This window comes from Mya arenaria, chromosome 4 (assembly GCF_026914265.1).
Source record: "Mya arenaria isolate MELC-2E11 chromosome 4, ASM2691426v1".
In the NCBI taxonomy this organism is placed as follows: domain Eukaryota; kingdom Metazoa; phylum Mollusca; class Bivalvia; order Myida; family Myidae; genus Mya; species Mya arenaria.
In genome coordinates, this window is record NC_069125.1 from 31,921,702 (window position 1) to 31,944,720 (window position 23,019).

The 23,019-nt window shown below is 33.9% G+C and overlaps 3 protein-coding genes and 2 non-coding genes across 6 annotated transcripts; 4 read left to right on the plus strand and 1 right to left on the minus strand.

Annotated features, from left to right (window-relative positions):
• Positions 1 to 105: 105 nt before the first annotated feature.
• LOC128229803 (40S ribosomal protein S11-like) lies at positions 106 to 3,946 on the plus strand. Its single transcript, XM_052941623.1, has 4 exons — positions 106 to 156; positions 2,312 to 2,437; positions 2,887 to 3,092; positions 3,788 to 3,946. Exons 1-4 carry the CDS (start codon positions 145 to 147, stop codon positions 3,909 to 3,911), a joined length of 468 nt encoding a protein of 155 aa, XP_052797583.1. The 5' UTR covers positions 106 to 144; the 3' UTR covers positions 3,912 to 3,946.
• Positions 2,675 to 2,755, plus strand: LOC128233108 (small nucleolar RNA SNORD35). Its single transcript, XR_008260607.1, has one exon. It is a non-coding gene; the product is annotated as a small nucleolar RNA SNORD35 (small nucleolar RNA).
• Positions 3,289 to 3,369, plus strand: LOC128233170 (small nucleolar RNA SNORD35). Its single transcript, XR_008260664.1, has one exon. It is a non-coding gene; the product is annotated as a small nucleolar RNA SNORD35 (small nucleolar RNA).
• Positions 3,947 to 6,047: 2,101 nt separating the features above from the next.
• On the minus strand, positions 6,048 to 15,508 carry LOC128232015 (uncharacterized). Of its 2 annotated transcripts, XM_052945349.1 has the most exons (6): positions 15,277 to 15,506; positions 13,789 to 13,914; positions 12,820 to 12,923; positions 11,165 to 11,224; positions 9,986 to 10,136; positions 6,048 to 9,005 (listed from the first exon to the last, which is right to left on the minus strand). In XM_052945349.1, the coding sequence occupies exons 1-6, from the start codon at positions 15,351 to 15,353 to the stop codon at positions 8,819 to 8,821; spliced, it is 705 nt and encodes a 234-aa protein (XP_052801309.1). In that variant the 5' UTR covers positions 15,354 to 15,506; the 3' UTR covers positions 6,048 to 8,818. The 2 variants fall into 2 exon arrangements, with proteins under 2 accessions (XP_052801309.1, XP_052801311.1); XM_052945351.1 differs by lacking the exon at positions 11,165 to 11,224 and having other exon boundaries at positions 15,277 to 15,508.
• A 61-nt stretch (positions 15,509 to 15,569) lies between these two features.
• LOC128232016 (dCTP pyrophosphatase 1-like) lies at positions 15,570 to 23,019 on the plus strand. Its single transcript, XM_052945352.1, has 4 exons — positions 15,570 to 15,716; positions 20,499 to 20,609; positions 20,993 to 21,027; positions 22,454 to 23,019. The coding sequence occupies exons 1-4, from the start codon at positions 15,667 to 15,669 to the stop codon at positions 22,729 to 22,731; spliced, it is 474 nt and encodes a 157-aa protein (XP_052801312.1). The 5' UTR covers positions 15,570 to 15,666; the 3' UTR covers positions 22,732 to 23,019.

Here is a 23,019-nt window from a genome sequence, read left to right on the forward strand (position 1 = left end):
AATCCCGAACACCGGCTAAAACAGTAGGGGTAAGAACTACTGCTTCACTTTTATCATTAAAAAATAGTTTACAGTAACCCAAAACAAAGTCCTTGCAAATGAAAATGTAACCCTTTCCGGTCTTTTCACCGGAAGTCTCTCACCATGGCAGAACAGGTAAATATTGGCAACATTTTCTACAGATTTTCACTTTACTTTTTCACCTTCTAAATACCGTCTACACGATGAGGTAGAAGTTAATAATTGTGTGTGTCAGGGTTTTATTGCATTGTCCTATATATATCTGGAAAAAGTATTTTCTTGAAATGTAATGTTATTTCGCGACCTCTGTCAAGCATTTTATTACTGAAAACTTAGTAAATCACGTTGTTAATTGTCGAGTTATATTTAAAGTTAATGAGTTTCTAAAGACTGTATTTTAAGAAATCTTTTTGAACTTGTCATTGGTAAAGAAATATCTATTACTGTTTTCGTATTACTGTTTTCGCAAACTACACAGATTTTCATGTTGCATGGAATGACAGTGCACAGATCGTACACACAGACTTGAAAGTAAGATGCAGATCCCAACAGCTGTCACTGGCTTTCTTTAAATTTTTGCCTGATGGCTCAGTTGGGTAAAACCAGTCTAAACCCTGGAAATAAAAAGACACATTTTATATGCTGCTTATCACATCATGGGACACAATACCACTATTTATTGTAGTGTGTGTGGGTTAGAACCAGCCGCCCGGTTAGCTCAGTTGGTGAGAGCGCTGTGCTAGTGTTCCGGCGGTCGTGGGTTCGAGCCCCACACCGGGCGCACTTTTTCTCCTAGGTTTACTTTACTGGTGGCAATGGTAAACGGCAGGAGTGCTTCCAGCGGCCTTAAAGGTAAATTGGGGAGGAGTGTAGTGTGTGGGCGCTAAAACCAGTCGCCCGATTATCTCAGTTGGTTAGAGCGCCGTGCTAGTGTTCCGGCGGTCGTGGGTTCGAGCCCCACACCGGGCGCACTTTTCCTCCTAGGTTTACTTTATTATCAAGATTTGTCGACGATATTTCAACATATTCTAAAAGCTAAAAATCCTCTAGGGTTATATAATTGACAAGAAAAGAAACATTCAGTTCTGGCATGAATTTTATAGCTAATATACCAATCCTTAATATATCACTGTGTTCTGAACAAAGATTTAACATTTTTACATCAAAACGACAAGAGCAATCTTACTGGTTATTCCAAATCGTGGATGAAATCTGTTTAAATATACACACTAACAACTAAATTTTGCCATTATACAGGTCTTTTCGATTAATTCTGCTGTTACCAGCGCCTGAAATTATTCCGATGATTAGATGATACCATCAGGATCATTTCAGACGCTCATGGCAGCAGTAGAGTTAATTGAAAACACCAATGTAATGGCGAAATTTAGCCAATAGTGTGTATATTTTTTAAATGGATTTCTGCTACAATTAGGAATAACTGATAAGATTGTTGTCATTTCGATGTAAACATGATTATTCTTTGATTGTGTTGGCCGCAATAGCAAAAATCCGCGAAGGGAAACGGAAAGTGGGCCTAACTCGTTGAGTGTACTGTGAGCAAGGGGCAGCTGTTGGGATCTGCATCTTACTTTCAAGTCCCTGTGAATGTACACACAGGACATTAATTCATTTGCTCCTAAGTCAAGGCATTTCTTATCCAATTTTAACTACCCATACTTTTATTATTTTTAAAGCTAGACACATGCAACTTTTAAACAAAAGAATACCAAACTTAGTAATGCAGTGAATGTCGATAGGCTTATCATCTTGATCATGTTAAACATTCTTGATTGTACCAGTCACTCTGTAATTATGGAACTTGATTTTCCAAATTATCATTTTTAGCTCATTCTTTTATCTCAGTCTTTACCAAACTTTATGACCATGTTCTTTGTCAGAGTAGGCGGTCTAGTCCGATCTCACTATTCAATTTAGGAGTCTTCATGACCAAATTGACCTCTTCTGTCCGATGAAAATTTCCTATTTAACATACATGTATTGGATAAACATTTCTTATGGAATATGTAACACACGTATACCATATATGTACGTACCATTGAATAACAATACTCAATGGTTTTTGAAGGAGTAACAAACTCTGTTACAATTTCAATATTCACATTATCTATGCACGTTGTTCATTTAGCAGGCGATATTAATTATTGTTTACTGGTCTAATTTATTATTTAACTTTATAAGTAGATAATCACTTTGGTTAAAACTTAAATTGGATGCTTTTATTCTCTGTAGCAAAATAGTCTAATGGCTTTCGTCTATTTATTTTCAGACTGAGAGATCGTTTCAGAAACAGCCAACTGTTTTTCTGAACAAAAAGTCAGATGTTCTTTCTACAAAGAAAAAGAGCAACAGATATGTCAAGAATGTAGGACTTGGATTCAAGACACCAAGAGAGGTAAATTGTTTTAAAATTAAAACAGTTGTGATATATGATCAATTTGTATTTCTGAAATCATCCTAAATAATAAGAAATTGAGTCCTGTAAGAGAGTTAGTCTAAATTGTGAAAAGTATAATAATTATGATATATAACCAATCAGTATTTCATCAGAGTGATACTTTTACAACAATTTGAGTGCCACAATTGTCCACTTGTTTTGGTAGAAACCTTGGAAATGTCAAAGCATTTTGATCACAGATGATGTTTTTCACGATGGTCTTCATAGTGACAGCACAATGTTGAAAAAGCCTTTTGGCAATGCTGATGTGATTTCTCTTGACCATATTAATGTAACAACGTTTACAAAATTAACTGTAACTGGTTGAATTATTATTCCTAACTTTTCATTTTGCTGATGCATCTTTAATTAACATGAAATGACATCTGTATTCATCTATCTTTTAGGCTACAGAAGGTCACTATGTTGACAAAAAGTGCCCATTCACCGGCAATGTTAGCATCCGTGGCCGTATTCTGACTGGAGTGGTTACCAAGATGAAGATGCAGAGAACCATTGTTATCCGCAGAGACTACTTGCACTTTGTAAAGAAGTACCAGAGATTTGAGAAGAGGCACAAGAACATGTCAGTTCATCTTAGCCCAGCTTTCAGGTACATATTGATTTTGCACCAGTGTCTTGCCCGAGTTGTCTTTCCTCCAACTATGGTAGGCTGATGTATGTCTACCATACAGGCATATTTCATTGTATAGTCGCTGCTTTGTCCTGGCAGTATCTCAGGCAGCTTAATTCCATTAAATTAAAATCTTGTGTTTGTAGAACATTTGGTAATGTCAATGCATTTTGATCACAGATGATGTTTTTCACGATGGTCTTCATAGTGGTTGTACAATGTTGAAAAAGCCTATTGGCATTGCTGATGTGATCATAGCACCATAAAAATAGATATTTGTATGAAGAACTAGTATCATGTGACAAAAAAACAACACAGTTTTCTATTTGTTGACCACGAAATGTAACTAATTATGTGAGATGTTAACTAATTGAGATGTTACTTGGTAATTTGACTTGCCTGTAACGACTGTTAAGCTGCAGGATTCCATGTTTTCAAAACCTTGAACTGAAAGACAACCAACATAGTGTTACTTATTGCTTCATCATTTCCATATTGACACTAATGTTATTAGTTTTGAGTTTTGGACAGAGAAATTATAATCATTACAACATTATTTCTCTAGTATTTCTTCTCTGCTGATGGGGCAGTCTCATATACCAAACTCCAAAATTTGTGTTTATACGTTAATATGTCCCTTAATACATACCCACGTTTAATTTGCCGCTTTCCAGAGATGTAGCCAACGGTGATGTTGTGACAGTGGGAGAGTGCCGACCCCTGAGCAAGACTGTCCGTTTCAACGTTCTCAAGGTCACCAAGGCCGCAGGGGCCAAGAAAGGCTTCAAGAAATTCTAAATGTTCTGTACATAACAAATAAAGAGAAAAAACAATTCTGAGTGTCCTACCATTCCTAAAGTATCATTGAAACTGTTTGCTCGCAATGATTTTCATTCATCACACAGCTGCTTGGAGCTTATATCTTGATTTGGATATAGTGGTATCATAAGTACAGTGAAGTGTTCTTATGGTAAGCGTGTCTTAGTTTGGAAGTAAATATTGAGGTAATCATATCATAGCTTTAATGGTGTGTCAAACTCAGTCTAATGTCTGGCAAGCATGCCTTACTTTCTGCTGCATAATTTGGCAGGCCAGTGATTTTTATTTTTTATTATTTTTACCGCCTGTGCCTTGCAAATTTGGTAAAAAGTCGACTGGGGAAAATACAAAATCAGGCCAGAACAGCTAATATAATGGCAAATTACATGTTTTAACTTTTTTATGCATTCATTATGCTGTGAAAGAGTAAGTCTTGTCAAAATTTTGTTTATATTTCAAGAAATTCATTGCTTTTTTATTCATTAGCGTAATCGGCATTTATCAAATTGGGAAAAAATTATAAAATTTGGGAAAAAGGGTTTTTCAAAGGTGCTAACAGCCTTTAGAAGGCAGTAAATTGTACCAAATAAAAATCACTGCGGGTAATTGAATGATTTGGTTCTTGATCTCATCATGTTTACCAAATAGGCTGTGCATATTCTTTATGTGTGTTTGGGTTGTACGAGTGGGTTTTTTTTGTAACATAAGAAAAAGAAGTACAGAGCTTCAATGAAGAATTTGAATCTTTTAAGAACTCCTTGGTCAGTCGGGGGCTTTCCCCAAAGAAATCGGGATCAACTTTTGCAATCTGGAAACTTTAACTGGAAACTTTTGTCACTATTAAAGGATGTTTTTCCTGATGTCCAACTTTGTTGAAAGAGTAATAATTTGTAACTATTATTTTCAAATTCACAAATTTCCAATCAGAGACTCTCACTTCAAAGGTACAAGATACAAGAATCTTTAATTTTTTAGAGATACAAGATACTTAACTTTTGGAAGTTAAAGCCTAATTTTAAGACTTAATATAATTGGTAGCTTCCAAACTTCCTTGAATGCAAGCCCTTAAAAGAATAATAAAATTGGTCTTTACAAAACGATAAGAAGCAAGTGTTCCGAGCTGTGTATGGTTTCAATCTTTGACTTATTGAGCTTGGACCTGTTATCAAGTATGTATTGGCGTGCATGCTATTGTGTCCAATAATGGAAGGTCCGCACTTGTCCATGCAAGATTTTAAAATCCGCCATGTATTCTATGATAAGCGACTGCAAACGGAGAGGTTTTGAGTTTCCTGATCGAATATTAACACATTTGATTGTATATTTCACGAAAAAAGCTCTAGTTTCTGTCTCTGAAAAGGGGTTTGGAAATAATTTGTAGCTTAAAATAAAAGAAAATTGCAATCCGTTAAGCTGCGTCTGCGTTTTACAAGTTGGTCAATGTCTACATTGCAACAGTTGTCGAGTTTGGACTAAAATACATCACATTCCCATGAATGGAATTTCAAATGACAGTTGGAGAGTCTTGATATTAGCAACATAAGTTTTCAAACTGCACAATTTTGTTCCACCTTAAGAAGGTTGGTGACTCTTGAAGTGGAGCAAAACCTTGTGCAAACAATAACCAAGTATTTATTATCCAATCATGAAGGACCTTGGTGACAATGTTTGCCTCTGTCAACTTTGATTATTGAGTAAAGCAAGAGGTAAAAGGCCCCTTTTACCCTCAAAAGCAGTGTTATATCTGGTGTGACATTTACCAGTACTTATTCCCCAATCATGATGGAACTTGGTGATGACAATGTTTGTAGACCTAATATCTTGGTTTGATTGTGTGATGAAGCACATCCAATTCTGCCAATTTCTAGTGTGTTTCTTTTGTTTATGAAGGTGTGCCTTTGCCCATTGGCTTCATTATAGCCTGACCCTGCCATGGCAATACCACCACTTAAAAATTGTATTTAAATGCCATAAGTGACACAAGTTAGAAGTGACCTCAATATCCAGTGACATCCAGATATTAGAAGAATTGAAGGAACATAGCGAGATACCAGGAGATACAAGTGCGTTCAATTACACAGAGACCTCTTTTGCAGCTTAAATAAAAAAAATGAAAGCTTTGTAATATTTTATTAGAATGTATGTTGCAATTATAAACAGCAAGTCAATATTGCTATAGCCAAAACAAAAATCTTCCATCATATAATGCAGACTCATTCTTCATATGACATTCACAAACAAGTTATTGTTTTTTGAAGTAATTATTGTTTAAATATTTAATACGAAACATTTTTTTACATGACTAATATTATATGAACACATGTTATATGAAACATCAAAGCGACAAACCATTTCATTCATACGCCAATGCACGCCACAAAAATATCCCTGAGAAAAATCAAAATAATGACCAAAGTTACATTTTACAGTTATGTTTTCAAGCAACATTTTTAGCACTGCACTTATAGTGTATTTTCACCATTTAGGGAATTGGGCCGGGGCACTTCAGTATGGGAAAAATGGATCATTTTGACAAATTGAAAATTCCAACTTTGCCTAGAAATAAACGAAAGTGCTTTAAGAAAAGATACAATAATGTGATAAGTTTGTAAATCAACTCTTTCAAACAAAAACAGTTATGGGGTTCATTTTTGTTTTAAAACATAAAATTGGCCAATTTATTGTCAAAACTGCAAAAGAAAGTTGATGTATATCTGCATAAGCATTTGGAATGGGGCCAAAGTTCTGCCCCAAATTTATTAAAATAAACAACACTGCCTTTTCACATCATGCGCTAAAATACAATCTACCCAATGGCATGTTAGGGGAGAGCAGCATCTATGTCTATCTATAAATTTTGATTCATGTTGTAGCTTTTGGTTCGGATGGCTTTAACAAAGCGCGATAGGGAAGTCTCACAGTACAGTGAGAAACATAAAGAAGTACCTTAAAATGAATCAAATTAAATCAACCTTTGAAACGATTTCAAAAGGGGTCTAAGCCCCTCAACCCAGCTATGGGCATAAATCCCTCGTACTTAAATGGACACCCCTACTCCCAGCTATTTTCCAGTATCAACAAAAATCAGCTGTAAGTCCCTCTGGTTAAGTGGTCATTTCTCGTGCTTAAAGAGGCACAATATTGGTTGACACCAAAAAATGTTTTTAAAGAATACACATTAAACTAGACACATGTCCTTTGGTTATTTTTTCAATGGCAAAATAACACATGAATTTCAATATAGGATATAACTCGTATGAATTTCCTATGTTCGATGTTGTGCCAGGCTATGTATTTTACATTGGCAGAGTCGAGGCTATTTGATTTTCAATTATAAATGAACAGACACCACTTCTTTTATTGGAAATCCAGCTTACTGATTGGACAATAATCACAGGACAACATCAAAGTTCTCAAATCTAATTCTGCACAGACGTTTGAAGATCAATATACATTTTAATAGTTAAACAAATGTCATGTATCACTTATTGAAATATATGATTTATTTAAAAAAACACAATCTGAGCTTAACATGTACACAACATTTTGGTAGATATAAAATTAATCTCATGAAATAAAATGTGGACACAAAAAAAGACTTGCGTTAAGTATCGGATTCACAAACTCTGGCTAAAATGTTTTGTAATATTTACTACTGACCCATAGAACAAAACCTAGTTTCGAAGGGGGTTTATAGGAGTGACTGTCTGTCTGTCTGTATGAGTGCATGTTACCAAAATTTCACTAAACCTACACATCACCATCATTATGAACCTTCACGGCATTTGTTTTGAAAATCCTATAATGCATGATTAAGAAACAGCCCAGATGATGATCATTTCAACCTTTGAACTTTGGTTTGTGTATGACATACCATCTCATCATGGTGCACCTTCATGGCAAGTGTTTTAAAAATCCTATAATGCGTGTTCAAGATACAGCTTCAGTCCAGACAGACAAACTGACGCATGCACCAGCATACATGGAACATCTTTTGTGACAGCTTTGCCTTGCTTAGTTATTGTTATATTTGAAAGTATATAAAATATCCCCACAGCTTTTAATAAACATCCCTTTTAATTATCAATTTATCAACCTTAAAATGATAAAAAATACATATAAAGTAATTGTCTGCTCCGTAAGTCATTTAAATATGAATAATAAGTGTATGAATTATGGAATGATATTAATAAATTTGATAGTTTTATCAAGGAAAAAAACACAAAATAATACTTCAATGGTTTGCTTTGACAAATTGGATAAATGTAAAACATTTTACAGACAATTTGAAAACAAAAACCAATGACAACACAACATCTTAAAGCTGCACTAGCACAGATTTACCATTTTTATAAAAAAATTATTTTTTGTCTTGGAAAGAGTAAATTTTTGCGTTAATATCTGCAAACAAATGATATAAGATTGCTGACAAAAAATCAGATTGTAGATTTTCATATTTCCATTCGAAAATTAATGTTTTATGGCCTAAACCGTAGCTAACGGTTTAAGAAAAATGCATAAAACATCAATTTTTGAACTTAAATATAAAATCTGCGATCTATTTTCTGGTCAGCAGTCTTATATAAATGGATTCCATGGATTTTCACAAAAATTGGCTCGTTCAAAGACAAAAAATAAAAAAGTTGTCAAAACGTTCAATCTGTGAGAGTGCAGCTTTAACAACATAAAATAAATAGTAAAGATACATGTACATTGAAATAACATGCATCTATTACATGAAACAAAAAAAATCAACTTAACAATTTATGTTTGTGGTTCTGTCTCAAAAACAATGAGACAACCCTGGCATTTTTTCACGAACATTTATTCATGTTATACATAAACATAAAAAATAAAGACAATAAACATTAGAAAACAAAATATCACTAAATATCAGATTCAGGTGACTTTTCATAATTTTCTGCTAAGAACGGCACATCAGGAGAATGACCGTCTGAATAATTGGCAGTGGAGCATTCGGGTTTGTTCACAGGCTGTATGACTGTTTTGTCCCGCCCGACGTAGAAAACTTTATTGGCAATTTCCTTCAGTTTCTGATGTTCTTTCCGGCGCCTACGTGAGAAAACGAAAATAATACAGACATAGTACAAGAATAGGTGGAATTACACATGTTTATAGTTAATTACTTAAAACAAGATTATAAGTATCTTCCATGGCCGAGAGTGTAAGATAGGTTCATTCCAACCCGAGCTTAGGGTGTTTTGCGGAAATGAGGTTTACCGAGTTTCCGCAAAACACCCTGCGCGAGGGTCGGGATGAACCTATCTTACACGAGCGGCTATGGTAGATGCTTTTTCTCTCAACTCAGTTGAACAAAATTAAGTAAAAATGCATTTTTTTGCCAGAACTCTTTTGTGCTTAGTGAAAATAATTGCGTACGGATATGCAATAATTCATGGTTGTCATGGATATTCATGCAGTGATTCAGAGTATGTAAATGGTCTGAACGTTTTTTAAATAGTTCTAAGAAGAGTGAAGCATTATTTCTTGAAAGGTGCGTGAAAACTGTTTTCTGGTGACATTTGAAGTGAGAAAAAATTAACTCGCATTCTAAATATTGCCACAAGACAAGGTTTCCATGATGCGCTACAGACGACAGTCTTCAACAAGGGAGGTAATTACAATGTGGTAACCATTAAAAGAAGTTCCATACAGGCATTTTATCTTCGCCCGTGGGCAAGATATGAATTTCTAGCATGGTTAAATTAATGGATCTACTTATCTGAGGAGGGAGAAAATTAATGTCAAGTGATTGGCCTATTCACTGTCACTCCCAGGTTGCAATAAATTTGTTTTCTTTCTAAAACAGGAGCAATAACTTGTACTTAATGATGAAAAATTTATCTCAAATGTTTTATATGCCTTCTACAATTAACTCTTCTTCAAAGAGCAAAAACAAAAGTACAGTCGAAACCCGTTGGCTCGATTTACCAAAATACTTTAAGCCTCGCTTATATCGAGCCAAGCGGGAACGCTTACATAGAGTAATGCCACTAAAAATTTAACAACATATATTTCATATATGTCCATACTTTTTCTTAACTGCTATGACTGAAAACACAACAATGGTGAGTAGAAGAATTATGCCACAGGCAATTCCGGCGTACACTCCCCCTGACATCTTATCCTCCTCTTCTGTAGATGGCTTTTGTAATTGCGAGGACTTCAAATATAGTGGGTCAACTGAAATGTACCATAAAAAGCATAATGTAATAATTCCAAACTTAATTTATAGAGAACAAATGTGTTTGTGGTGAATTTAGAATCTTTATTATATAATTAATTTATGGTAGTATAATATATTTATATGATTCTTTTTTAATAAAATTTTGTAACTTTCAGCATTTTCCTTTTATACTATAAAAAGATGAAGTCATTCAACAAGCAATAAAATCAGCTAAGAATACCGCTAGAATAAGTACATGGTCGGTAAAGAAAACAAAATATGCAACTAAAATTGTTTTGAAATAAAAACATCACATATAGTTGCTTATTCATTGAATTTACATAAACTAGCTAAAATCATCCGCAAGGAAAACAGCACTGGGCAGAAGATTCATTTACATCTTGGGTCCAAGTTTGGGACTCAACACAAATTATTTACCCCAAAAATGTTTTTTGTACAGGTATTTATTTCACTATTATTATATAATTTTGAATATTTAACAAGAGTGCTGCTGAGGGAACACCAACACTTGTCTGTTCTAATTTAGTCAATAAGGGGAATAACTCAACACTTAACAAGGTCATAGTTATGGACCTTGCTACACATGTGTCCATTCTCAATGGTAATATGTAAACAATATGAATAACTTGAATGGTTTTTAATCTATCACCAAGTTAAAGTCTTTGCATGATTTTTTTAAACTATCAAGGGGCACAACTTTTATATAAAACAGAGTTATCGGCCTTGCTACACATGTGCATTTTGTTTCTTGCAACAAGTGTTCAAAATTTCATTGGAATATCCTGACTGGCTTGAAGTTATAGCCAAGGTTAAAGTATTTGCACAATGACACAGACAATGCAGTCACCACTAGGGTTATGCCAAAATTATTTTCTTTTTTTTCTTTTACAAAATAAAGACCAGCAAGTGTTTTTTTTAATCTTGGCCTCAAACACAGACTCATGAAAATGGACCCTTTGCAGAAGGATCATTTTCAAATGGATATAATTGACTGTTAAAGAATATCAGTGAGCTGGCTTCAAACCTGTGGAGAGTTTTGATGAATCCGGCTTTGGTATTTCATACCGGACACCCGGGAGCTTGCCTGTAACACATCAACAACAACACATGCAACAACACAACAATAGTATGATACAGACAAAAATCAAGTGTGTGACACTGATTAATTGTTACCATCCCCTAAGGCTGTTTCATCAAGATTCATTGAGCAAATTTGTTCTAAGAAGAGAATTTAAACAGCCATACTGGGTGCTGTTTTATCAAGAATGCTAGGAGCAAATTTGTTTTTAGGAGAGTATTTCTACAGCAATACTGGGGGCAGTTTCATAAGGATCTTGGGAGCAAATCTGTACTTAGGAGATAATTTTAACAGAAATACTCGGGGCAGTTTCATTTAGAAGCCTAGGAGCAAATCTGTACTTATAAGAGAATTTCAACAGTTATACTGGGGGCTTTTTCAAGAAACCTAAGAGCCATTATGTTCTTAGGCAAGATTTTTTGCAGTGTAGTAATGATGTTGAAAATATCTCCTATTTATTTAAGGAATGTATTGCGGTATGAACGCAATTGGGCTGGTCTAAGTGTGTGGAGTACGAAGGACTCCACGCGTACTTTGACCACCCCAATTGCGTTCATATCCCCGATAATGACATCAACCCCGCAATTCATTCCTTATCTTTACACCAATAGTTCATTATTTTATTCAAGAAACATTAAAAAAATACTTCATTTCCATTCGGATTACCTTTCAGTAATCCTTTCTAACCCATTCTGTAAATAGGATGACCCAACTGTTACCGGAAACAATTTTTTTCAAATGACGTCACAATAACACGGGAAAAGATCAACCACTTGAAATCACCTTTAAACGTTAAATTGTAACATTTTTGGTAACAACACTTTTAAAATATAATAACTTAACACTTTCTAAAATGTTGATTTATATTTTACGGGACCTGCTGACACAATACAAACAATAACAAGATCAATAGTTTTTATGTTTATTGTTATGCGATGAAATGCGATCCGAACATATCCGAAGATGGCAGTTCATTTAAGGAATGGAAGTTGAGGTGTTAATATGTATGTATGAAACTGCTCACTAGGAATCTTGATGAAACCATATTGTACTGCAGAAAATCTTTCCTAGTTATGAAATTGAACCTAGGATTCTTGATGAAGTGGCCCCTGTTCTGCTGACAATCTCTTCTAGGCATGAAATTGATTCTAAGGTTCGTGATGCGCTGCAGAAAATCTCAACTAGTTATGAAATTGAACCTAGAATTATTGATGAAGTGGCCCCTGTTCTGCTGACAATCTCTCCTAGGCATGAAATTGATCCTAAGGTTCATGATGAAACAGCCTCTAAGCTACAGAAAATCTCTCCAAGGTACAAAATTTATCCTAGGATACTTGATGATACAGTTGCTTGTATTTTAAACTTATGTTTTTCACTTTGATCAATTTAAAACATCATATTCAAAAGACCATGTACACAGTGTCACACACTAATTGCCTGATAGAAAGAATAAGGATATTGCATGTCAGAAGTATGATAAAAAAGATAATTTCAAACAAAACACGAAAGTGTACAGTAAGTGAGTATGTGTGCTGACGATAATAAAAGGTATTCTAACACTAATAGAGAGACATATGCAGTTTCATTATATATTTACTTACGTAGACAGGAACCATTCTTGGCTGTGTAAAAACCTTCACAACACTCCGTCACAATGAAGTAAGTTGTGAGTGTTTGGTTTACTTTCTTATCACAGTAAGTAGTGCTGAAAGTAAGAAAGTAATTTTTTATGTTTTTCTTAATAAATATTCAACAGGTTTCCTTACTCTGAGGAAGAATCAAATAACAATAATACGAAATTCAGGCTTATAAGTTGTAAAGTTCTTGGGCATCAATCATTAGATATCAAAAACTTCAATTTTGTACTGGGGTATGAACATGTTTTTATCCTTTTCTACACAATTCATTCAGACGATTTCATTTTTGGACCAACAGGTCCTTATTCCTTTGACTTAAAAATAATTTATCATTGACTTGTACAAAAAAATGTAACTTTGTAAGTGATATTGAAATGCTCACTCTCATGCACGTAGGGAGAGATTGGTCTATTAATAAATGTGTATAGGTATCCACCTCCCTGGCTTTAAAGGGGCTAGACACCAGATGGTCCAAAAATCGACAAATACAGTATTTCCTCAAAACAAGCCTAGAATTGTTGTTTCAAACTAGTAGGAGGCCGATTATACATCACTTTACATGGTTAAAATAATAAACGCAATAATCATGTTGCTGTCTCATCTGTGTTTCCCCGTATAAAATGGCGCATTATGGTTTCCCAGTTTAAATCATATGGGTTTATAGGTACAGATAGATTTACCAATGCTATTTTTAATCTTAAGTGGTTTTTATGTGGTAGATAACCCTAGTAACTTTCGAATTGGAAAAATGAGCATAAACTGCGAAAGATGCATGTGTCAAAAGCGATGTGATACATCAGTCTGATTCACTGTGTTGTACAAAACGATGTTAATTTTATGTAAGTTTCTGACAATTTTCTTTTTTTCTCTTCAATTGTATCATCTGGTGTCTAGCTCCTTTAAAAATTCAGCCCAAAGCAACTTAAATCTCACTGGTAAAAAGTGCAGTAGTTAAGGCTTAACCATCCACATCTGGCTGTGTACTGCTGAATACATGGCTCCTTCTTCACCACCTCTTTAATATCGTTGCGACTGTGTACATTGGTGCATTTACTGGCACTGAAAGAAATTGACAAAAAATGCTTTAAATTAAATAAATACCATTTATATACAAGACACTCATGTCACAATGACTTTGTTTTCATTTTCTTTGAACTTTAATTTTACAATTACAGATGTCACACCAACAGACCAAGTTTTCAGAATTGTAACGTCCAAATTGGGAAATACACCCTAGACCAATTGAGTTAATTTGCAAGACGAAGTTGTAAAACTCTTTAGTCAATACTTTGAATAAAATACCTGCCATTTTTAATTTTGCGAGTCATGTAATAATTGACTATAGTTGGAATAAACATCATCAACAAAATTGCCAATTTGTAAATGCATCTAAAATGGTAGTCTAAAATAATAGATGTGTTAAATGGGATTCTTCCAATCCCTGACGTCTAAACGGGAATGTGCAAAAAAACAGGGATGTTTTAAAAATATTGAAATTGTTTTAAGTGAAGTATTTTATGGTTGAAATTGATCATAAAAAGTTGTATTCATATTTTACCATGTAAGTGAAATGTTATTTTGCACTAAACAAGCATTTAATGCATTAAAACAAGTTGTTTACCTTTCCAATAAAACGAAAGTTGACTGACACAGACAACAATTATGCGAAGGGGAACAACTCGATACAATCGTAATAACTCGGCCTCCTCCGACAAAGCTTTGAGATAGACCTTGTTATACAATCGTAACAACTCGGCCATGGCCGAAATGTTCCGGGCGATTTAAAACTGTGCCCTGAAGCATCGCAGGTGCCCTTCATGTATATATCGTTATGTTTTGACAGAATGTAACGAAGAAAAGCCGTCAAACTCATAATTATAAGTTGGATATTTATTTTTTGTGTACGGAACTAATATAAAATAACATTATCTGGTAATATTTCTTGTTTTTACGATATTTTATAGACGCTATCTGCTTTAACCCGGAATCCTGATCGGAACAACTATCCACTTTTGATACTAAACAATTTGTATGTGAAGGATTTGCCATATCAAAAATCTAAAAAAAATCCGTCAACGTACAATTATTTGGACTACTAAAATGGTAAATGAAGTAATTTACTGAAATAATTGTTCCAGCGCTGAAACGCCGCGCTTACAATAATGTGCACTGTGTTAGTTGAGAAGCCAGGCTTTTCATCTCAATTTTTTATTTGATCAAAATATACATATTGGAAATGGGTTAACATTCTGAACCGTGGTGTTAGATAGACAGAAAATTGACTGACGGTGGCCGCGCTATGGGGGTTTAAAAAAATGTATACAAGAAACTATTTGCATGCTCTAGTTATCATTGAACACCTCATTTGAAGCAAATCTTTGTTAATGGTAAAATGTAGTCCGCCCTCTGAATTTTTCTTACCTACAGCTGGACAAAAGCATCTCAAATATTACAGCTGTCAATGCACCAATAAGGAATGATTTCAGCCATTTAGCCATTTCTAATGTTATTGCCACTTATCTGTCTTATGATTAAGATGACAAGCTTACATTCATATCTTACAAAACCTATAAAACTAGTCAAAAAGACAAGATTTATGAATTTTCAACGTCTAATATGAACTTTGGTCATCATGTTTACTTTTGCGTTTCATGTGAACTTCACCTCGACTGGTTTAAATATTTGTAAAATATAACGCAGGTTTTTGGTAGAATTTATTATAATTGGAGACCAGTCAAATCAATGGCTGCGCCCATGTGTCAGATTTTGTTGAAAACTAGGTACTGTTTTCTTTAAATAAAAGCTCTCATCATGGCTGACAACAACTTCAAGTTTAGCGAAAAACCAAGTTTGGAAGAAATGTAAGGGTTGTTTACATAAACATTAATATATGTCCCTGGTTAACTGTTAAGGAAATTGTTTGCGTTTCGTACTCATCTTTATTCGAAACTAGACATTTCGCACATCTGTGAGTGGTGATGTTTTTTTCTGTTGTTGTTGTGAAAACTGTTAATTCCAGAAAATACAATCCAATGCAGCTGTTCATGAAGCCAAGTTCATAAAACATGTCTTTAACAACAGTGTAAAGGAAGAGACATGGCATTTTTCAGATTTACTACAATATTCAGTAGAAACTCACTAAACCAGACAAGGTCTGGACTGGGCAAAATTTCCGGTTTAGTGAGGATTCCGGTTTAGTGAGGATTTGATGTACTGAGTAAGGTTACTCAAAATATTAACTGAGGGATTTTCTCAGAATCTCAGATCTCTAATGAGATTCATTTGGTTCTCTAAGAACAGTTCAATTCTTCGACGTTTAGATGGAGGTTGAGATATGATTAAAGCACATGCAAAAGTGATAAAGTGATAAACATAATTAAACATTTCTGCGTTTTTATAATCATCTTTTTTTCCAAGTCTTAAAATAAAACAACTCACGAAAATGACCACTTCATCACCAATCAAATTTCTTGATTTGAGTAACAAACAAACTGTAATTTAATGCTTGTTAAGTATGTTTGATAGTTTAATTAACCACCGCTCTAATTTGATTCAATCATAGAAATCTTTGATTATCATGCAGCAGTCAATCCACAGCACAATCATCATTATCGATTATTGAGTTAACACAACATCACAGGTGCAATATTTAATGACGCACCGGCTGTCAAAACAAAGTGACATGCGATTCGCGAATTCCTAGTACACAAAATCATTTTGACATGTTGGAACAAATATATGTCCGTTTTTGTGAGGTAAAATTACGTTGACAACTTACCAATTTTCTCGATTTTTTTTCCGGTATCCGGAATTCCTGGGTTCTGGTTTTGTAGGGATTTTTTTACATTGGAAATAGAAGGGAAAAGCCGGGACTCTGAAAAAAGTCTGGTATTCCGAGGATTCCGGTTTTGTGGAGTTCCGGTTTAGTGAGTTTGCACTGTACAAGCAACTTCCAAAAAAAATAATACCTGTGTTTCCAGTTACATGGCGAAAAAAATAGGGTCGGTCTGTCTGATTTTTTTTTTCAGTTTCAATTTCAGATAAAAGGATTATGCAATATTCTGTTGCATCAGATCAACTATCTAATATCTAAGCGTTTCATAATTCACAAACAGTCAGAAAAAAACAGCATTGTTAAATGTCTGAAATTTGCCAGTTAGAAGATATCGAACAGGATGAAATTTTCGCTGAACTCATCAATTCCAGGGTCCACAAGGAACAGATTAAACCATTATATTATAAGACAATCCCATTTTCATTAGATATAATGACCTTATGGGTTATACATTAATAAAACATTACTATTTGCCAAACACCATTAATTTTCATATGGCTAGACTTATCTCATTAAAGGAATACCTGTTACCAATAATAATTTATTTCATAATTTAAGGGTATTATGATAATCATTCATGTTTTTAAAAGATGGTAGTAATTCTAAACAAGAATAGGTATAATATTAGGCTACACCAAATTAATAAGTTGTTCATCAGATTTCCCGCACCATTTCTTTAGAAAAGCAAAAAAAAATTTTTTATTTTTTTATCACTTGCGCCCGCACCATCTAAAAAAAATAGTGTTTTTTTTTATGAGCGCTAATTTGTTTAGTAGAATGTAGCCTTTTCCCTTATAACTGTGTTTTTAGATCTTAACAATTATCAAAGCACTGGCTATACTCAAAACAATTATCAAAGCACTGGCTAGACTCAATCATGCAACCACTCTAATTAGAGTCAATAAATGATATAGACCCAGATACAAGCATCTAGATGAATGAGACTAAATTGGCAACATGAAAACATTTATTTCACTTCCTGATTCTTGAAAATTACCTGAACAAATGACAATTCTACCACCATTTAAAGTTTGGTTAAATTTTGGACAAATGTGTTTGTTTTAATTTGGCTTCCACTTAAAGTAAACGTATATATACTAGGCAAGAAGTGCTGAATTTCATCGTGAATGACAGTCATTATCCAAAGTTTGAATTTGGTTTCGACATGTTTGACGGGAATTCGGATGACCGTTACCTTGAAAACCAGGTAAAAACTTCAGGTGTGTATTTTAACTTCTTTGTTGTTAGCAAATATGTAGGCCATATAAACAGCCGCTTCAGAGTCTTTGACAATTTTTGTGTTGGCGACAGGGAACACAATAAATATCCAAATGTTAGAAAACATTCCCTATACACGCATTATTGTGGCTAGCAAATATGATGTATTTTTTTGTATTATTATTATTTGTTGCCTTCAAAAATATACATTTAATGATTTATGCATGTTTCTTCTTATTTTGCTACAGATCAGAGTATAGTGTTTATTTAATTCATATTCAATGCATGTACAGTAATAGAAAAATAAAGTTTGGCCAAGAAACGAGCACCACTTTTCTTGTGTTATCATCAAACTGTTTCAGTAATGCATACTAAATTATACTACATTACTACAATGAACATTTATGTATAATATTGCTTATTAAAATTTCAGATTCCTCCGATGCAGCGGATCATGAAATTCCTGTCCCCATGAGGCAACGAGGGCGTGCTCGTGTTGAAGGCCTTGGTCGCCGATGAGTCAATGTTTGTGGACAGTAGGATGACGCTAAAAATTAACCTGACTGATATTCCTATGTGCTTTATGCAATCCCATGAGTTTTACCATTCACAAAAACACATCAAAGAAGCCGGATTGTGTATATTTTGTGAATATTAGTCAGAAAGGATAAAAAAAATGATGTCAGACTGTGTGATTGGAAAAAGTTATTAATCACACTTTGTGTTGCAAATAAATGTTTGTAGATTTTTTAGATGTTCATTTGTATATTTAAACTATATATGGAAATCATTCAAGTGTTAAATATTTATGCTGGTTGGTTTTTGTCTATGAAAAAATATTGCATATTCTTGTATTTTCTTGAAATATTTTTTTGCTATATAAGAATATTGACACAATCAGTATTTTGCAGTACAAAAGAAGTAAAAGTGTCTTTTGTTTTTCTATTACTTGTCTAAATTTGAACAAGATATCTAAAAAAAAATGAGAAAAATCTGCAAGTTTAAAAAAGATAGGCGTTAAATTCTGAGAAAGCCTAAAATCAATCTGGCGCTGGCTGGAATTTTCTGTGACATATTTGATGCTGAAATGGTTGACAATACGGTGTAGGATTTTTGTAAATTCTCTTCCAGAACTCAGATGGCTACTATGCCAATCGTGTAGTCATTGCAAGAGTGATAGCTTTAGTTTATATTTGATTACAAATGTCTATATTTATTTTGTGAGTTATTTTTCAAGTCGCCTTGTCTAGTCATTTCCATGGCATCAGATATGACAATGTATTTAGAGAATTATTTTTAACCAAGTTTTCCTAAGGAAAAGTGGAAAACCTAGTTAATAGATTTGGATATGCCATTGGGCTGTGACCATTGGCGCTTGTGTCCAGGCTTAAACTTAGCCATGCATAGGGTATTTTGAAAGACAAAAAATTCAAAAAGGTTTTAAAAAACTGGAAAACTGGTTTTGAGTTCTCTCATATATTAAATATTTTAAAGAAATACATTTGCTTGATATCAAATAGCATTTGTTTGATCTCAAAACTAATATTTGTATAAAATTATCTTTTAGTGTTATCATTCTTTCACTGGATGTTATCCTTGTACTGTTTACAATATCATTGTTTAGTTAATAAGTGAATAAAATGGGAGCAAAAGTGAGTTAAATGACTATATATATTTGTTTGCTCTTCTCTCGCTCCTCTTTTTTGGTGAATGCAAAACAAATATTTTTATTATTATTTCGCTCGCACGCCCCATTATTTTTTGGAAAAAATCCGATGAACAAGTTATCAATTTGGTGTGGCCTTACTAAACTTGTGGCATTTACAATATACCTTGTTTCAACAAAGGAATGTCTAATCTATTTCTTAATTGCAGATTTAAAACTTGGTTGTGGTAAGCCCAGTATTCTACGCACATTTCGATTTTTTATGATATTTTCTGACTACGTAAAGCACCAGTCAATTGTAACAACGCCCCCAGCCCCCCCCCCCCCAAGTCCGGGGGGATAGCCGGGTAAATGGGCAGCATTTTACCTTTCAGGTGGCCCCGCAGTGCTGGGTGAATGCGGTGGTTTGGGCTTTGCGCAAAATATAGCGGGGAATGGGCGTTACCTAGGCTCCCTAGGGCCGGGGGCATTTGGCGGGGATTTGACCATCAGTTCATTTCCGCAGGGCGGGGATTTTACCCGGGGTTGACTTGACCGAAAGTCCCCGCTATTCCCGGACCTGGGAGGGGGCATGGTTACAATTGACTGGTGCATAAAATAAACAAAGTCTTAGATGCAATGCATTTTAATCATGTGAAGCTTTTCGATACAAATTTTCTGGAAGTAAAATTAAAACCTGATATTTTTTTTTATTAGTGAGAAAGATAGTCCATCTGGTACGCTTCTTAGATACGGCTCCAATCATGTCTTAGACTGATGCTTTTTGAAACTCAACATATCCGTGCCTGATTTTGTGCCTTTGCTGGTAATTTTAGTAAACCTAATATTTTTGGTCAAAAAACACTTTCACTGGAAAGATTTCATAAGTACTGTATTTAAAGATAATCATCATATGTTCCTTTAAATATTTTTGACAAATTGCAGTCGCCAGAAACAGCAGGAGTTTGCACAGGAGCGAAATTGGGACCAGTATCACACACCTCGTAACCTGCTCATGGCCCTTGTTGGCGAAGTTGGAGAACTTGCTGAAATATTGTGCGTGATTTATTTTTTGTCAGAATTTCAAATTCAATTTTAAAGCTTATGACTCTAAGTTTTGAACTTTTTTTTTACCTACCCGGTAATTTGTAACGTTGCTTACAAATAAAAATGGTTTGTTACCTTACCGGTAGTTGTTACGAATTTCTTAAGCATACATGTATATGTATGATTATACATGTTTCACTATAATGTATAATTGAGATATAATAGTAATTTGTTGTTATCATATTCATAAAAGATTAGTATCAGAACAACATTTTTATACAGTTATATAATATACATCTCTAGGTAAGTGCTTTAATTATGCAGCTAACTGAGTATTATTAACGTTTTTACTATTTTATTATGTGACATTGTTTTGTTTACTTACATTTCAGCCAATGGAAAGGAGAGGTTAAAGAAGGACTTCCAGGTAAATTACATAGACTTACGTATATGTATTTGACGTCAGTATCATGAAATAACAGTAAAATAGTATTTTTTTTATACAAAGCTAGTGACATCTTAAATTAAGAGTGTTGTGTTACATTGTGATGTTTTATGCATTTAGTGCTATAAGTCAGCAAACTAATTTTATGAAATAAAAAGAATGTCTTAGTCAGGGTAATTATATACAAAATTTATTAAACATTTACCAAAAATAAAGAAAAATACTTGTCAAGGCTTGTTATGAGTTTACGCCAATTCTACTAAATAAGTTATGTATTCTCTTCTTTACCTTAAATATTTTTAAAACAATATTGTAGGATTAAATGTTTGAAAAGGCAACATTTAGGCGTCAGTGGTGGGGTCGGGGCCTCAGCAATACCTTGTGTGGACAATAAATGTAGTATTTATTATCCAATCATGATGAAACTTGGTGGCATAATTTTCAGTTAAATTTTGTTGTGCCATTCATTCAGTAAATCTTGAGTTGCAAGTTTTAAAAAAATGAATGTCTTGTAAAGGCAATAACTGAAAAATTAATTATCAAATCATGGTGAAACTTGATGACAGTGTTTGTTGGCATTATTTCTTGAACAAGGTCCATCTCAAAGTTATTCTCCATTTACATTTAAAAATTGCCAGACAATACCTGAAGTATTTATTATCTAATCATGATTAAACTTAGTGACAGTGCTTGTTGGCATAAATTGGCATGGTTTCTTAGTCACATTTGATTGTGGGTGGGGTGAATCACCTCAGTTTCTCAGTTAACTACAAATCTTGGCTCCTTTTACATTAAAATTTGTTTTATGATTGGTTTGACTTTGATGGGTCTCCAAAACAGGCAAAACACATCCAATAACTCAAAATTCTAGTATAAGTACATGAATTCAATCAGTACAGTCCTTGCTGTTAAATTCTATGCAATAACATTTATATAAAAAAAAATTAAACTAGAATGAAGACTTTTTACAAAGATGACTGTTTCGTCACCATTTCAATGTAACATAAAGCAGTCTATGCCTTTTTCAGTCTTGTTCCAGAGTTTGATTGAGAGTTTAGTTTCCAAAAATACTTCAACAAACCTTTACACAAAATCGCCATCTAATGGAGCACTGTCAAAACATTATTTAGGAAACAGGTTTGTCGAAGTGTTGGAGGAAGGTAAACACCAAATCAAACTCCAGCATCAAGTTGAAGGCAGGGTTCTTTAAGCGGTATACACTGCCCTTTGTTTCATTTAAAATGATGAAGAAAATAAAAAGTTAGAGTTATCTTTTTTCTAAGTCTTTATTTGAAACAAAGTATTGCCTTCCGACGTAGCATTTATGGTATACACATACTGATGATAAACTAAATAATTTGTTTATTTTCATTTTAGTTTCACTTAATGCACAGTAAATTGATTTCAGATTTTGGTATTAAAGAGCGTGATCATGTGGGACAGGAGCTAGCGGACGTGTTCCTTTATCTGGTACGACTATCGGAGAAATGTCACATTGACCTTCCTTCTGCTGTGTGGCAGAAAATACAGAAAAATGCCCAGAAATATCCAGCCGGTGTTGTTTATGGGAAGAGTGATAAATATACAGAGTATGTGCAGAATGGAACAATATCTTCAGCTGCGGATGGTGGGGGAAATCAGTCTCAAGAAATTGACAGTAATAACGATGGTGCAGAAAACAGATAATTACTCCAGACTGAAAGTTTTGTTATTATTTGTGAACTTATTTGGTTTTACATCACATAAAAACAATCATTTTGTGTTCATAGAAAATTATTGACTTAACAACTCGTTTAATTGTTGTTTCCTTGTATGTTTGTCAGTTTTTTACATGTACATATAGTTTTAGATATGTTTTCCTAAAATATTTCAATGTTTTTGATTATTGTAATTTTATTTTCCAGTTTTGACAGGGCACTGTTGTTGTAAGTTTTTGCATTATACATGTATACTAATGATTGTGGATCCACAATA